This window comes from Oryx dammah, unplaced genomic scaffold (genome assembly GCF_014754425.2).
Source record: "Oryx dammah isolate SB20612 unplaced genomic scaffold, SCBI_Odam_1.1 HiC_scaffold_28, whole genome shotgun sequence".
NCBI lineage: Eukaryota > Metazoa > Chordata > Mammalia > Artiodactyla > Bovidae > Oryx > Oryx dammah.
In genome coordinates, this window is record NW_024070212.1 from 47900887 (window position 1) to 47914605 (window position 13719).

Here is a 13719-nt window from a genome sequence, read left to right on the forward strand (position 1 = left end):
TTGTGATCCACACAGTCAAAGGCTTTGGGATAGTCAATAAAGCAGAAATAAATGTTCTTCTGGAACTCTTGCTTGTTCAACCATCCAACGGATGTTGGCAATTTGATCTCTGGTTCCTCTGCCTTTTCTAAAACCAGCTTGAACATCTGGAAGTTCACGGTTCACGTATTTGTGAAGCCTGGCTTGGAGAATTTTGAGCATTACTTTACTAGCATGTAAGATGAGTGCAACTTTGTGGTAGTTTGAGCATTCTTTGGCATTGCCTTTCTTTGGGATTGGAATGAAAACTGACCTTTTCCAGTCCTGTGGCCACTGCTGAGTCTTCCAACTTTGCTGGCATATTGAGTGCAGCACGTTCACAGCATCATCTTTTAGGATTTGAAATAGCTCCACTGGAATTCCATCCCCTCCACTAGCTTTGTTTGTAGTGATGCTTTCTAAGGCCCACTTGACTTCAGATTCCAGGATGTCTGGCTCTAGGTGAGTGATCACACCATTGTGATTATCTGAAAGTGAAAGAAAAAGTGAAAGTGAAGTCACTCAGTCGTGTCTGACTCTTTGCGACCCATGGACTGTAGCCCACCAGGCTCCTCTGTCCATGGGATTCTCCAGGCAAGAATACTGGAGTGGGTTGCCGTTTCCTTCTCCAGGGGATCTTCCCGACTCAGGGATCGAACCCAGGTCTCCCGTGTTGAAGGCAGATGCTTTAACCTCTGAGCCACCAGGGAAGCCCCACGTGATAATCCGGGTCGTGAAGCTCTTTTTTGTACAGTTCTTCCGTGTATTCTTGCCACCTCTTCTTAATATCTTCTGCTTCTGTTAGGTCCATACCATTTCTGTCCTTTATCGAGCCCATCTTTGCATGAAATGTTCCCTTGGTATCTCTAATTTTCTTGAAGCGATCTCTAGTCTTTCCCATTCTGTTGTTTTCCTCTATTTCTTTGCATTGATCGCCAAGGAAGGCTTTCTTATCTCTTCTTGCTATTCTTTGGAACTCTGCCTCCAGATGCTTATATCTTTCCTTTTCTCCTTTGCTTTTCACTTCTATTCTTTTCACAGCTATTTGTAAGGCCTCCCCAGACAGCCATTTTGCATTTTTGCATTTCTTTTCCATGGGGATATTCTTGATCTCTGTCTCCTGTACAATGTCACGAACCTCATTCCATAGTTCATCAGGCACTCTATCTATCAGATCTAGTCCCTTAAATCTATTTCTCACTTCCACTGGAGGTTCTAAAACCTCCAAGCAAATAACAGTTTATAACAAGAGCACAAGTACCCTACACCGTGGCATTCCTTGGCCCATTCCATTTAAGGCTCAGGAAGTCTGGCCCAGCCCCAGACTCACCCTGTTCCTGAGGTATCCAGGAGGTTCATGTGGTTCCTGAGGTTTGAGAATCCTCCAGAGACAGTCTACAAGTGAGCTGGCCTCCCTAGGCTCCCTCAGGAACAGGGCCTCTAGAATGAATGTGGAGCTGATGTTGACTTGATTTCCTGGGCAGGCTCTAGGCCATGAAAGTAAAATTCAGCTTTTAGAATCATTCCCTAGAAAGTAGTGAGGAGCCTCAACTGAAGCAGAAAGGTAGGGAGGTGGGGAGGACAAGTTGAGTCTCTGAGAAATAAAGTTCTCCTCCTCCGCCTCCCCTACTCAATAAGTTAATTTTGTTTGTTGAGAAGTTTGGCTTTTATGCTTCCATTGAAGAGTTTTAAGCCAGAGAGTGACACGCCCAGGCCAGTGTTAGGGCACCAGTGTGGAGGATGTATTAGACAGGGAGAGACCCAAGGCTAGGATCGCAGTTGAAGACCAGATAGAAGTCAACGCAGGGAGTGGTAAGGGACTCCCTGAGGCAGGGATGGGTGAGAGGCACGAAGAGAGGATGGCAGACTGGGCCAGGTTCAGTGATGGTGAGTCCTGCACACTAGAAGTACCTGCAAAGTATAGAAGCGGCAGAGGAGAGGAACCACTGGTAGGGGTGGGGGAAAGTCAGGGAAGACCTCAGAGAGAACATAACACAGGGCAGATGAGTTGGAGAGGCACCCAGAGAAGCCAGCAGCCCTGCAAAGGCAAAGAGACCACTCGGAGCTTGTGGCGTGACTAGATGCCTGGAATAGGCCACTGGAGGTCAGGCATAAGGAGGGTGAAGTAGTAGAGGTTGGCAGACACCAAGCTCAGAAAGAGTCAGGACTGCACCCTGGAGATAAGGAAGAAGCTGTGAAAAGTTGGTTTGTAAAGTGAAGCCATGTTTCGCACTAGTCCAGACAATTCCTGCAAAAATACATCTTTTCCTACAGAAACTGAGAGCTATGACAGCCATGAGGTATACACACATGGTCACATGGTTCATGACACAGAACTGAGGACTTCTTGTTCCCTTGTCAGGTATGGAGGAATTTCTATTGGAGGAAAGCTCCCAGCTCCCCCCATCACTGGAGAAGCACTTGTCGGATTTTTAAGTGACCTTGGCCAGTTAATGAATGTGAGCGGGGTATGTAAACAGACTGGAGATTTGGTGGGACTTTCAACTGGTCACTTATGAAATAGAAATGATCATGAGTGCTAAGAAGAGGTGGTGAGGGAGAGTGGGAAAAACCCTCTTGTTTGTTTTTTATGGCTTTCTAGGGCCCTATGACCAGAGAGGCTGCTAAAGAAATGCCTGCTTTCCTTAAACAACTAGAAACTGAAGACAACATTAAGGTATTGGCCCCGCATGATCTGCCCTAGAGCTAAAAACTCACGTGAGCTGGTGGCTGTTTCATTTTTATTTTCCCAGCCTAATTAAATTCCACCCCTCCTCCTGTTGGAATCTGGCATGAAATGTCTCCCAGCTGCCAAAACCTTCCTCTTGCTCCCATTGTTTTCTTGCAGCACACTTTTTTCTTTAAACAGCTGCTGTTCGTGCAGAGTGTCCTGTGGAGCAGAGCCTAAGGAAGCTGCCTTTCTGTCCTCTAGGTGTGGTTTAACAACAAAGGTTGGCATGCTATGGTCAGCTTCCTCAACGTGGCCCACAACGCCATCTTACGGGCTAGCCTGCACAAGGACAAGAACCCCGAGGAGTATGGCATCACCATCATAAGCCAGCCCTTGAACCTGACCAAGGAACAGCTCTCTGAGATCACAGTGTAAGCCACCGTGCCCCCTGCCTCACAGAGTTCTTGTCACCTTCTCCACTCTGAACACTGCAAGAGGCTTTTCACTAGCAGGAGCTGCCAGACTGGATGGCCAGCTTGTTTAATCAGGTGCACAGAAACATAAGATTCCTTGTGCCAAACAGCTTGGCCATTCTTTCTCCTCACTTATTTGGAAAGTAAGCATATGTCTGGTTCCGTTCCCTTTTTGCTTTTGGTAACATATTGCTCCTGGAACTTACACAAATCCATTATCCAAAATGACTGCCAGTAACTGGGAAGTTCAGTAAATCTTTCATCGCCCTGGCAGTAATTATCTTAGATTCCGGTAATTTCCCCCAGACGGTCAGGCTTTGGACCTGTCAACATATCCCTACGTTCCTAAACCATAGGCTCAGCCTCAAGCAGTAAAAACTTTTGTAATTCGTAGCATGTTTGCCTTATCAAAGGTCTATATTTGGTGAGAATGCCTTTGTTAGTACAAACTCCTTCTGGAAGGCAGTAAGGGGGCCCTGTATACTCCAAGTGCACTGACCATGCCCAAGGTGATGGCTAAACTTGGATCTGAAGCCCTAGGGGCCTTCCTTGGGACACCCACTGAGGCCCTAGACTGAGGAAAAATAGCCTGTGTCCATTCCCACTTAACCTAAGTTTCTCTACTTTCTGCCAAGCCTTTTGAATATGAAATATGAGATAGGAGTCTTGTGATTATAGGGACAGTATATAAAATAGTATATGTTCACTAAATAAGGTTTATAGAAGAGAGTTTTAAGAACTAAGCTTCTATAACCCAACAATTTAGGGTATTTCCTCTAAGCATTTTTTGGTGTTTCCCTCTGATCATTTGTTCTAATCTTACTATGTGTGTGGATCAAGCTATCTGTCATTTTAACAGGGGCGTCGACCAGCACATATAGTGCTTTTGTGAGAATTAGTGAAAGGTGCTTCAGGTGGCGCTAGTGGTAAAGAACCCACCTGCAATACAGGAGATGTAAAGAGACATGGGTTCAATCCCTGGGTCGGGAAGATCCCCTGGAGGAGAGCGTGGCAACCTACTCCAGTATTCTTGCCTGGAGAATTTCATGGACAGAGGAGCCTGGTGGGCTATAGTTCACAGGGTCACAAAGGGTTGGACATGACTGAAGTGACATAGTATGAACACATGTTCCTTTGTCAAGGTGGGCACTGGCCCACTACCAGAGTTCATGGCTCGTATGTGAAGGCTGGGTTAGATTTCAGCACACACTTGCCCCGTCAGGCAGAGCTTTCTATCTGATCCAGGAAAGAGTGAATATTGCCAAGCGCCTGCATAACCAGCCTGTTCCTTTCTCACTTAAACTTACATTATAATGTAACATTTCTCTGTGTTCTGATGTGTTTCTTAAATGCCTGATTTAATAATTCATTGTCTTTAAAAATGTATTTCTTTTCACAAACCATGTATTTATCTACATAAAAATTCAAGAGTATCTACAGACAAATTATTAGAACTAATAAAAGCATTATAGTGCATGATATTTTTGAAGTAAAAATCCATTCCTATACACAATCAACAAATAATTAGAAAATGTAATATAAAGAAAATGTATCTAGACTTTCATATTAACAGGGAACAGTGTATGATATTACATACATTGGTTATATATTATATAACCTTAACATTCAACATCAGCCTAGAACAGGAAACACACAAATCTCACCTTCACCTTGACGCAGTCTGATTTAGACAGTCAAGTGGGATGACAAGCTTCCGGTTAAGCAAGGGGATTCTGGAGGCTGTTCGCTGGGGTGGGGTAAGGACTTTCCAGAGCCTGATCTGGTCCTTCTGCTTCTGCTCCTCCTCCTTCACCTGCCTCTCTCTCCCCGTGTCTCTCATCCTTCTGCAGACTGACCACTTCGGTGGATGCTGTAGTGGCCATCTGCGTGATTTTTGCCATGTCCTTCGTCCCTGCCAGCTTTGTCCTTTATTTGATCCAGGAGAGGGTGAACAAGGCCAAGCACCTCCAGTTTGTCAGTGGAGTGAGCCCCACCACCTACTGGCTGACCAACTTCCTCTGGGACATCGTAAGTATCAGGTCATGGACCCGCTCTCGCCACCCTGGGCCCAAGGCGTTTGTGTCTGTTCTGACTGAAGGAGTACAGGAGGGTGGGGCCCTCATATGGCCAGGGCTGACAGAAGGTGCCATGCCCAGGGCCCAAGCTCGGGAAAGACGCAGGGCGCAGCTCAGCAACTGCGGTGGGGGGTGCTCTACGTCTTCTGCACCAGGGGCCTTCTGACCCACCAAAAAATCACTGCTGGGTAGCCCTGAGGCTGGCCTTCCTGGGAATAATCTGGAGCTGAAGAGGTAATATAAAGAGGTCCTTCACCCTACATGCTCTTCTTAAATCTCACCCCACCCTCAAAGTGGGTAAAATGGAACCTCCCCCGTGGTCGAGTCACCATAAACATAGGATATCCAGTTAATTTAAATTTCAGATAAAACAATGAATAATTTTAGGTATAGTTTATCCTAGTTCAGTTGAGTTCAGTCGCTCAGTCGTGTCTGACTCTTTGTGACCCCATGAATCGCAGCACGCCAGGCCTCCCTGTCCATCACCAACTCCCGGAGTTCACTCAGACTCACGTCCGTCGAGTCAGTGATGCCATCCAGCCATCTCATCCCCTGTCGTCCCCTTCTCCTCCTGCCCCCAATCCCTCCCAGCCTCGGGTCTTTTCCAGTGAGTCAACTCTTCGCATGAGGTGGCCAAAGTACTGGAGTTTCAGCTTCAGCATCAGTCCTTCCAATGAACACCCAGGACTGATCACCTTTAGGATGGACTGGTTGGATATCCTTGCAGTCCAAGGGACTCTCAAGAGTCTTCTCCAACACCACAGTTCAAAAGCATCAATTCTTCAGTGCTCAGCTTTTTTTATAGTCCAATTCTCACATCCATACATGACTACTGGAACACCATAGCCTTGACTAGACGGACCTTTGTTGGCAAAGTAATGTCTCTGCTTTTGAATATGCTGTCTAGGTTGGTCATAACTTTTCTTCCAAGGAGTAAGCATCTTTTAATTTCACGGCTGCAATCACCGTCTGCAGTGATTTTGGAGCCCCAAAAATAAAGTCTGACACTGTTTCCACTGTTTCTCCATCTATTTCCCATGAAGTGATGGGACCAGATGCCATGATCTTCGTTTTCTGAATGTTGAGCTTTAAGCCAACTTTTTCACTCTCCTCTTTCACTTTCATCAAGAGGCTTTTTAGTTCCTCTTCACTTTCTGCCATAAGGGTGGTGTCGTCTGCGTATCTGAGGTTATTGATATTTCTCCTGGCAATCTTGATTCCAGCTTGTGCTTCTTCCAGCCCAGCGCTTCTCATGATGTACTCTGCATAGAAGTTAAATAAGCAGGGTGACAATATACAGCCTTGACGGACTCCTTTCCCTATTTGGAACCAGTCTTTTGTTCCATGTCCAGTTCTAACTGTTGCTTCCTGACCTGCATACAGGTTTCTCAAGAGGCAGGTCAGGTGGTCTGGTATTCCCATCTCTTTCAGAATTTTCCACAGTTTATTGTGATCCACACAGTCAAAGGCTTTGGGATAGTCAATAAAGCAGAAGTAGATGTTTTTTCTGGAATTCTCTTGCTTGTTCGACCATCCAACGGATGTTGGCAATTTGATCTCTGGTTCCTCTGCCTTTTCTAAAACCAGCTTGAACATCTGGAAGTTCACGGTTCACATATTGCTGAAGCCTGGCTTGGAGAATTTTGAGCATTACTTTAACTAGCATGTGAGATGAGTGCAATTGTGCAATAGTTTGAGCATTCTTTGGCATTGCCTTTCTTAAGGATTGGAATGAAAATAGACCTTTTCCAGTCCTGTGGCCACTGCTGAGTCTTCCAAATTTGCTGGCATATTGAGTGCAGCACTTTCACAGCATCATCTTTTAGGACTGGAAACAGCTCAGCTAGAATTCCATCCCCTCCACTAGCTTTGTTCATAGTGATGCTTCCTAAGGCCCACTTGACTTTACATTCCAGGATGTCTGGCTCTAGGTGAGTGATCACACCATCGTGATTATCTGGGTCATGAAGATCTTTTTTGTATAGTTCTTTTGTGTATTCTTGCCACCTCTTCTTAATATCTTCTGCTTCTGTTAGGTCCATACCATTTCTGTCCTTTATCGAGCCCATCTTTGCATGAAATGTTCCCTTGGTATCTCTATTTTCTTGAAGAGATCTCTAGTCTTTCCCATTCTGCTGTTTTCCTCTCTTTCCTTGCACTGATCACTGAGGAAGGCTTTTTTATCTCTCCTTGCTATTCTTTGGAACTCTGCACTCAGATGCTTATGTCTTTCCTTTTCTCCTTTGCTTTTCGCTTCTTTTCTTTTCACAGCTATTTGTAGGAGTTTATCCTAACTCCCGCTCAAATATTGCATTCTTACCCAAAAACATTTATCAGTTTTTGACCCGAAATTCAAGTTTAATTGCATATTCAACATTTTTATTTGCTAAATCTGGAAAACCTATCCAGGGGCTTTATTTTGATTTCCCAACCAGATCTTCATTATATTAGATGAGCTACCACTTCAGAGAACATGAAAAAAAAAGCTATATATCAAATCAGAAGCAGACTACTACCTCAGAATCAGAATTGGTGGGGGAAGAAAGGGGTCAGGATGGGCTACTTTACTACAGGTCACAGGGTCCAAATGACTTGACAGCAAAGGTCTGGTTATAATGTGGGAGTTGTTTGACACCAATTCCTGTCTATTCCAGGCATCTTGGGACCAAGATACTTTGTTTTATCTCAACATTCTAAGACTAACATGAAGATGTTAGTCTTCCACTTCATGTGAAGATAGAATATATCATGATGGAGACCAACACAACCTTTTCCACTGTGATTTTTAATAATGATGACAGATTTAGGGTTTATGAAGACATGATCTCTTCTCTCTTACTCAACTTACTAAGCAGCCATCATTTAACGGTATAAAACCAGAAATCACCGGTAGCAACTAATCTTTTCTCTAGCTTCTGTCTACCTGAGGAAACACTTTGAACACGTGGGGAGGAGGTCAGAGACAATAAGCCTCCCTTTGAACAAGAACGTCACTTATAGTCACTCATGTTGGCCTGTGCTTTAAACATGAGAGAAGCTAGGCTCTCCTGCACTGAAAAGCTATTAAAGTTCTGGTTTTGCATGCTATTTTTTTTAAAAAGACAAGGAATAGAATTTACAGTTGAGGCTGACCCACACATGTGCCTGGCTATAGACAGAGATCTCTGAGCCTAAAGAGAAATTTGTGGACAGAAAGACAAAGCGAGTGTCTGAGTGGGAGATGATTCTAGCAAAGTAGACACTTGGTAGTCTAATGAAGAGCTTGGAAATGGTGACTACGATGCCAGCAGGCTTCCTGATGCTCTAGAATTTTAAGAATGGCCTGGAATCAATTCAAGGAGCTATGTTGTTAGAACTAAGCACCCTCATTGGCCAATGGTAAAAAGATAACACTGGCCTGGAGGTCATTGTTGAATAAATGAACAAACACGTTGTTTATATCATTCACTCAGCACATATGTGATGCTGTAAGTTCTTATTTTTAATATATCATCTGTTTTTCTTTTCTTTTAAATTTTGAAATAACTACAAACTTATAAAAACATTGAAAATACAGTTTGAAACTTTTTTCTGAGCCATTTGAGAGTAACTTCCTCATAAGACACAGGCACACATGCACACACATGCACACACACACACACGCACACACACACGCACACACACTGCATTTCGTTGCCCTGTCTCTTCAGTCTCCGTCAGCCTGGGATGGATCCTCCCTCTTTCCTTGACACTCACGACTTGACACTTTTGAAGATCGTAGACCAGTTACTTTGCACAATGTCCATTAGTTGGGGTTTGCCTAATGTTTCCTCCTGATTGGATTCAGGTCATAGCAGCAGTTTCATGAATGGATGCTCTATCCCGCTCACTACATCCTATCAGGTAGCTTCTAATTTCAATTCACTTGATTAAGATAGTATCTGCTGAGCTTGTCCACTGTAAAGTTACTCTTTTTCCCTTATAATTAATCAGGGTTTGGAGAGAGGTGCTTTGAAGCTAGGGCTTCCCTGGTGCCTCAGTGGTAAAGAATCCACCTGCCAATGCAGGAGACATGGGTTCTATCTCTGGGTCAGGAAGATCCCTTAGAAAAGGAAATGGCAACCCACTCCAGTATTCTTGCCTGGGAAATCCTATGGACAGAGAAGCCTAACGGGCTACAGTCCATGGTCTCACAAAGAGTTGGACACCACTGAGCGCGTGTGCGTGCACGCACACACACACACACACACACACACACACACAGAGGAGTCTGATGGGCTAAAGTCAGTGGGGTCTCAAAAGAGTTGGACATGACTGAGTGACTAAACAACAACAGCAGGCATTTAAAAATTATTTATACATCTCCCTTGTCTTTCCAGAGTTTGAAACCTAAGTTACCATTAAATGAAAGAAGTAAGTTCTAATTCAACATCGATTTTCCAGGTTACTAAATATTTTTCAGTGAAAAATATTGGGGTATCAATGATATTTTTAGATGGCCTCCACAATAAGATGAGAGGAGTTATTTAGAAATTTAAAACTTCCACTAAAGAAAACACAATTTTTAAAGTTTTCTAGCCTCATGGAGTCCTACTGAAACAGAGTAAGTTCCCCAACAACAAAGTAATCTTTTAAATTTCATCCAACACAAAAGTAAAATTGTAATAATACTCAAGAGATTGCTTTACCTCAAAGAAAAAAAGATCTGCAAGGCAGCTGAGAGGTCACTTTCTTCAAGTCTGTTTCTGGAACGTGGACATCAACCATACACAGACACCTCCTTCCCCAGGACATGACTCAGTGACTAAACAACAACTTTGAAGTTGTGTAAATATCCTGGGTTTTTTAAATCAAACTTTCCATTTATTCATATGTTTATTTATGGTTTTATGGAGTCATAGTTCCTGTGTTAATCCAGATTACAGTCTGATACCATTCTTACTGATTTTGGTGCTCAGATTATCCCCAGTTTGGCCAGTGGGACGTCCTCCAAGCCAGCTCCCATGCCCTTTTGAGTTGTGTCCACATGTTCCTTGAATTCATCCAAGTTCTCTGCCCAGTCCTACCCTGGAGTCAGTCATCTCCCCAAGGAGTTCTGGTCCCTTCCAGTGGAAAATGTCCTTCAAAACTGAGATCTTGGTGGTGAATATATTCCTCGCCCCTGGGGTATCAATGGTCCCAGGCCTTCACAGTGGAGACAACTAGGTGAGATGAGCGTGTACATACATAGACATGCACACAGGTACATCTAGACTTCGTCTATATGCTGAACTAAACTGAACAATTGTTGTTGTTATTGCTATTCAGTCACTAAGTTGTGTCCAACTCTTTTGCAACCCTACGGACCGTAGCCTGCCAGAGTCCTCTGTTCATGGGATTTCCCTGGAAAGAATACTGGAGTAGGGTGCCATTTCCTTCTCCAGTGGATCTTCCCAACCCAGGGATTGAACCTGCCTCCACCATTGGCAGGAGGATTCTTTACCACTGAGGGACCTGGGAATCCAACAAAACTGAACAAAACATTCACTAAAAAACACCACTAGTTCCAATCCAGCACTACAGGTTCACTCTGGTTTCTGTCTTTCCATATTTGTAGCTCCCTTCTCCAAACGTGAAAAACTGGTTGCTATTGCCCCTGACTCATTTACCTGCCTGAGCAACACACCTGTATGTAGTAAGTTCTCTGCCTTTGTCCTCCCCACTGTGTGGACACCCTCCTCTCCCTCCTCCAGCCACCTGCCTTCTTGTGCAGGCCCTCTCCATTCTGCTCTGGCTCTGATATTGCACACCAGATCAGCCCCTATAAGGACACCATCCTGACCCTGCCTGGGGCTCCAGCACCCCGTACCAAGTCACCTCCATGGATGTCCGTCTTAGGTTCTCATTCTGCTTGGGACAATTCTGACTCCTCCCCTGTCCTCACCATGGCTGCCTACCTTTCCCTGTCCAGCCTGATGGACTAAATTCTGTTAAGAAGAGAGGGGAGGGAGTGATGTAAGACCAAGGATTATACTATAAATTTTTCTGAATTCTGGAGACATGCTTAGAAAGTAGAATCAACAGGACTTTGAGACCGATTAGAAAGAGGAGAAATCAAGTGGAATTTTATAATTCATTGTTCCAAAAGATACAACTGAATGTTCCCTGTGTAGGGAGGTGGGGGTGAAGCAGGGTAGGAGGACGAAGGACACCTTTACATACGTTTGCTAGCCAAGAACTGTTTATACAAATAGAATCAGAATCCCAAACTGTAAGTACTGGAGGAGCCTGGCCCAGCCCATGTCTTACTGAATGAAAAACAGAGGTGCAGAGATTAAGGACCTTGCTCCTCTCTTCTCTCTTCAAGATGAATTACACTGTAAGCGCTGCGCTGGTGCTGGGCATCTTCATCGGGTTTCAGAAGAAAGCCTACACTTCTTCAGACAACCTTCCAGCCCTTGTTGCACTGCTTATGCTATATGGGTGAGTTGTGTGGGCCATTAGCTAATGGGAAGGGAAGCCAGGGGAGGAGCTTGCTCTTCTAACAGAAAACCTGGGTTTCCAGTGTCGAGATCAGCTCCTAGTTCCTGGCGGGGTCTGCGGCTGCTGATCAGGAATCTGGCTGGCTTCTGTTTCTGACTCCATGCATGGAGGTGTTCCTGCAGCCCAGTGCACTCAGGAACAATGGAGATACACCATATCGTTTGAATCTTAATCTTCCTCCACTCAAACTATGGCCTGACCAAAGTCTGAGAATCCATCACTGCCCAGTTCCTCACTCAGCTCTGACTCTCATTCATCTGTGGTCAATCTGTCCATCTCAATGTCTCCTATACTAAGCCAAAAGTTATTTGTAACATAGAAGACTACAGCTGAAAAGTCATTCCTGGGTCAGGACCAGAAAATAACGCAAGGATTAAATCCAATAGAATTACAGAGCATACAACTTTATATCTAAGACCACCACTTACTATACATATAACTGTAGACAAGTAATTCACCTCACTGGGGCCTGAGTTTCCCCATCTGCAACATGGAGATCAGGATACCTGGCCCTTCCTACAGGGGCTAGCAGTCTCTTCCCAGAGTAATGGGCTCTATTCATCTCTCTTAGAGAATTCAGGAACAATTGTGAATATGACATATCAGCTCCAGTGAGCTATGAATATTAGCCTGTTGGAATCTCAGCCCAGCTTTGCTGATCCAGACTAGAATGGAAAGTGTTGCAGGGTAGAGAATGCTCCTGTATATTGTGTAAGGCTTTATAATCTACAAGGCACATTCACAGCTACTATCTCATTGCGCCTCACAAAAACTCCACCAGGTGGTCAGGAAAGGCATTGTTGTCTCCATTCAAAGATGAAGAGCAAAAACCAAGGAAGGGAGTATCTCTTTGGTTCCCCTGGACTCTTCATCAGTTCAAACATACCACCCCGTGTGAGAGGGAGATGAATTATACTTAGGGGCACAGCAGGTGGGATGGAAATTGGAACACCATCAACTGAGTTGTGTCATTTCACACAGGTGGGCAATCATTCCCATGATGTACCCGGCATCCTTCCTGTTCGATATCCCCAGCACTGCCTATGTGGCCTTATCTTGTGCTAATCTGTTCATTGGCATCAACAGCAGTGCCATCACTTTCGTCCTGGAATTATTTGAGAATAACCGGGTAAGTGTGCCTTTCTTGGCTTCTTCGTTTAGTTATTAGGACACTAGAGAATGTGTGAAGGTCAAGCAGAGCCAGGGGCAAACTCTGTGTCTGTACATTCTTAGTGTGTAAATGAATGTTGCTTCTTCCTTTCCTTTATCCCTCCCTCTTCCCTTCCTTTCTCTGTTTCTTTAAGCTCCTTGTTCATTCATATGCTCTGAATGTCATGGTTTTCTGGACCCTTTCTGCAATTTATAAAAGACCTTTCGTAATTCTAAGCTTTTAGATCTTACTTCTTCAAGAAAGTATCCTTGGGGACTTTGGGTCTTAGGTTTTACACACACATATACACAAGGTAACGCATTCATGTCATTTCAGAATTTAAAAAGAACAGAAAGGCATACATGAAAAGTCTCCTCCTTATTCCTGTTTCCCACTTGCCTAGTTCCATTCTCCAGAGGAAACATTTTGTTTGAATTTCTTATGTATTCTGGAGTGCGTGCATGGGTGTTCAGTATGCTGACATATAAACAAATGCATATATGACCTTTCTCCCAATTTCATATGCGCATTGTAACAGAATAATATGAAGATTAATCCTGAGATTAGGGTTAGGAATTTGTAGTGCTGAATGACCCACTTTTATGAGCTGTGCAGTGCAGTTGTCTCACGCACACCCCCAGACTGCTCCTTGCCCGTCAAGAACTGGCAGAATGAATACTAAAACAGTGGCAGTGCCCCAGGGCTGTCTTTGCGCTGCACTTGCTCCCCCGGTCCTCTGTGTCTGAGCCCTGGCTGTCCTGGAAACATTCCCGAGGATCAGTGGGCTCTCCCGTGTGCCTATGTCCCCAGCACCTCTCTTGCCCTTCTCTC

General features: G+C 44.4%; 1 protein-coding gene across 1 annotated transcript in view; it reads left to right on the forward strand.

Annotated features, from left to right (window-relative positions):
- Positions 1-13719, forward strand: part of ABCA4 (ATP binding cassette subfamily A member 4) — a 167772-nt gene that overhangs the window by 135302 nt on the left and 18751 nt on the right. The window contains exons 35-40 of the mRNA XM_040231916.1: positions 2381-2486; positions 2621-2695; positions 2951-3120; positions 5013-5190; positions 11563-11678; positions 12720-12867. Coding sequence (XP_040087850.1) covers positions 2381-2486; positions 2621-2695; positions 2951-3120; positions 5013-5190; positions 11563-11678; positions 12720-12867 — 793 coding nt within the window. The remainder of the gene's footprint in view (positions 1-2380; positions 2487-2620; positions 2696-2950; positions 3121-5012; positions 5191-11562; positions 11679-12719; positions 12868-13719) is intronic.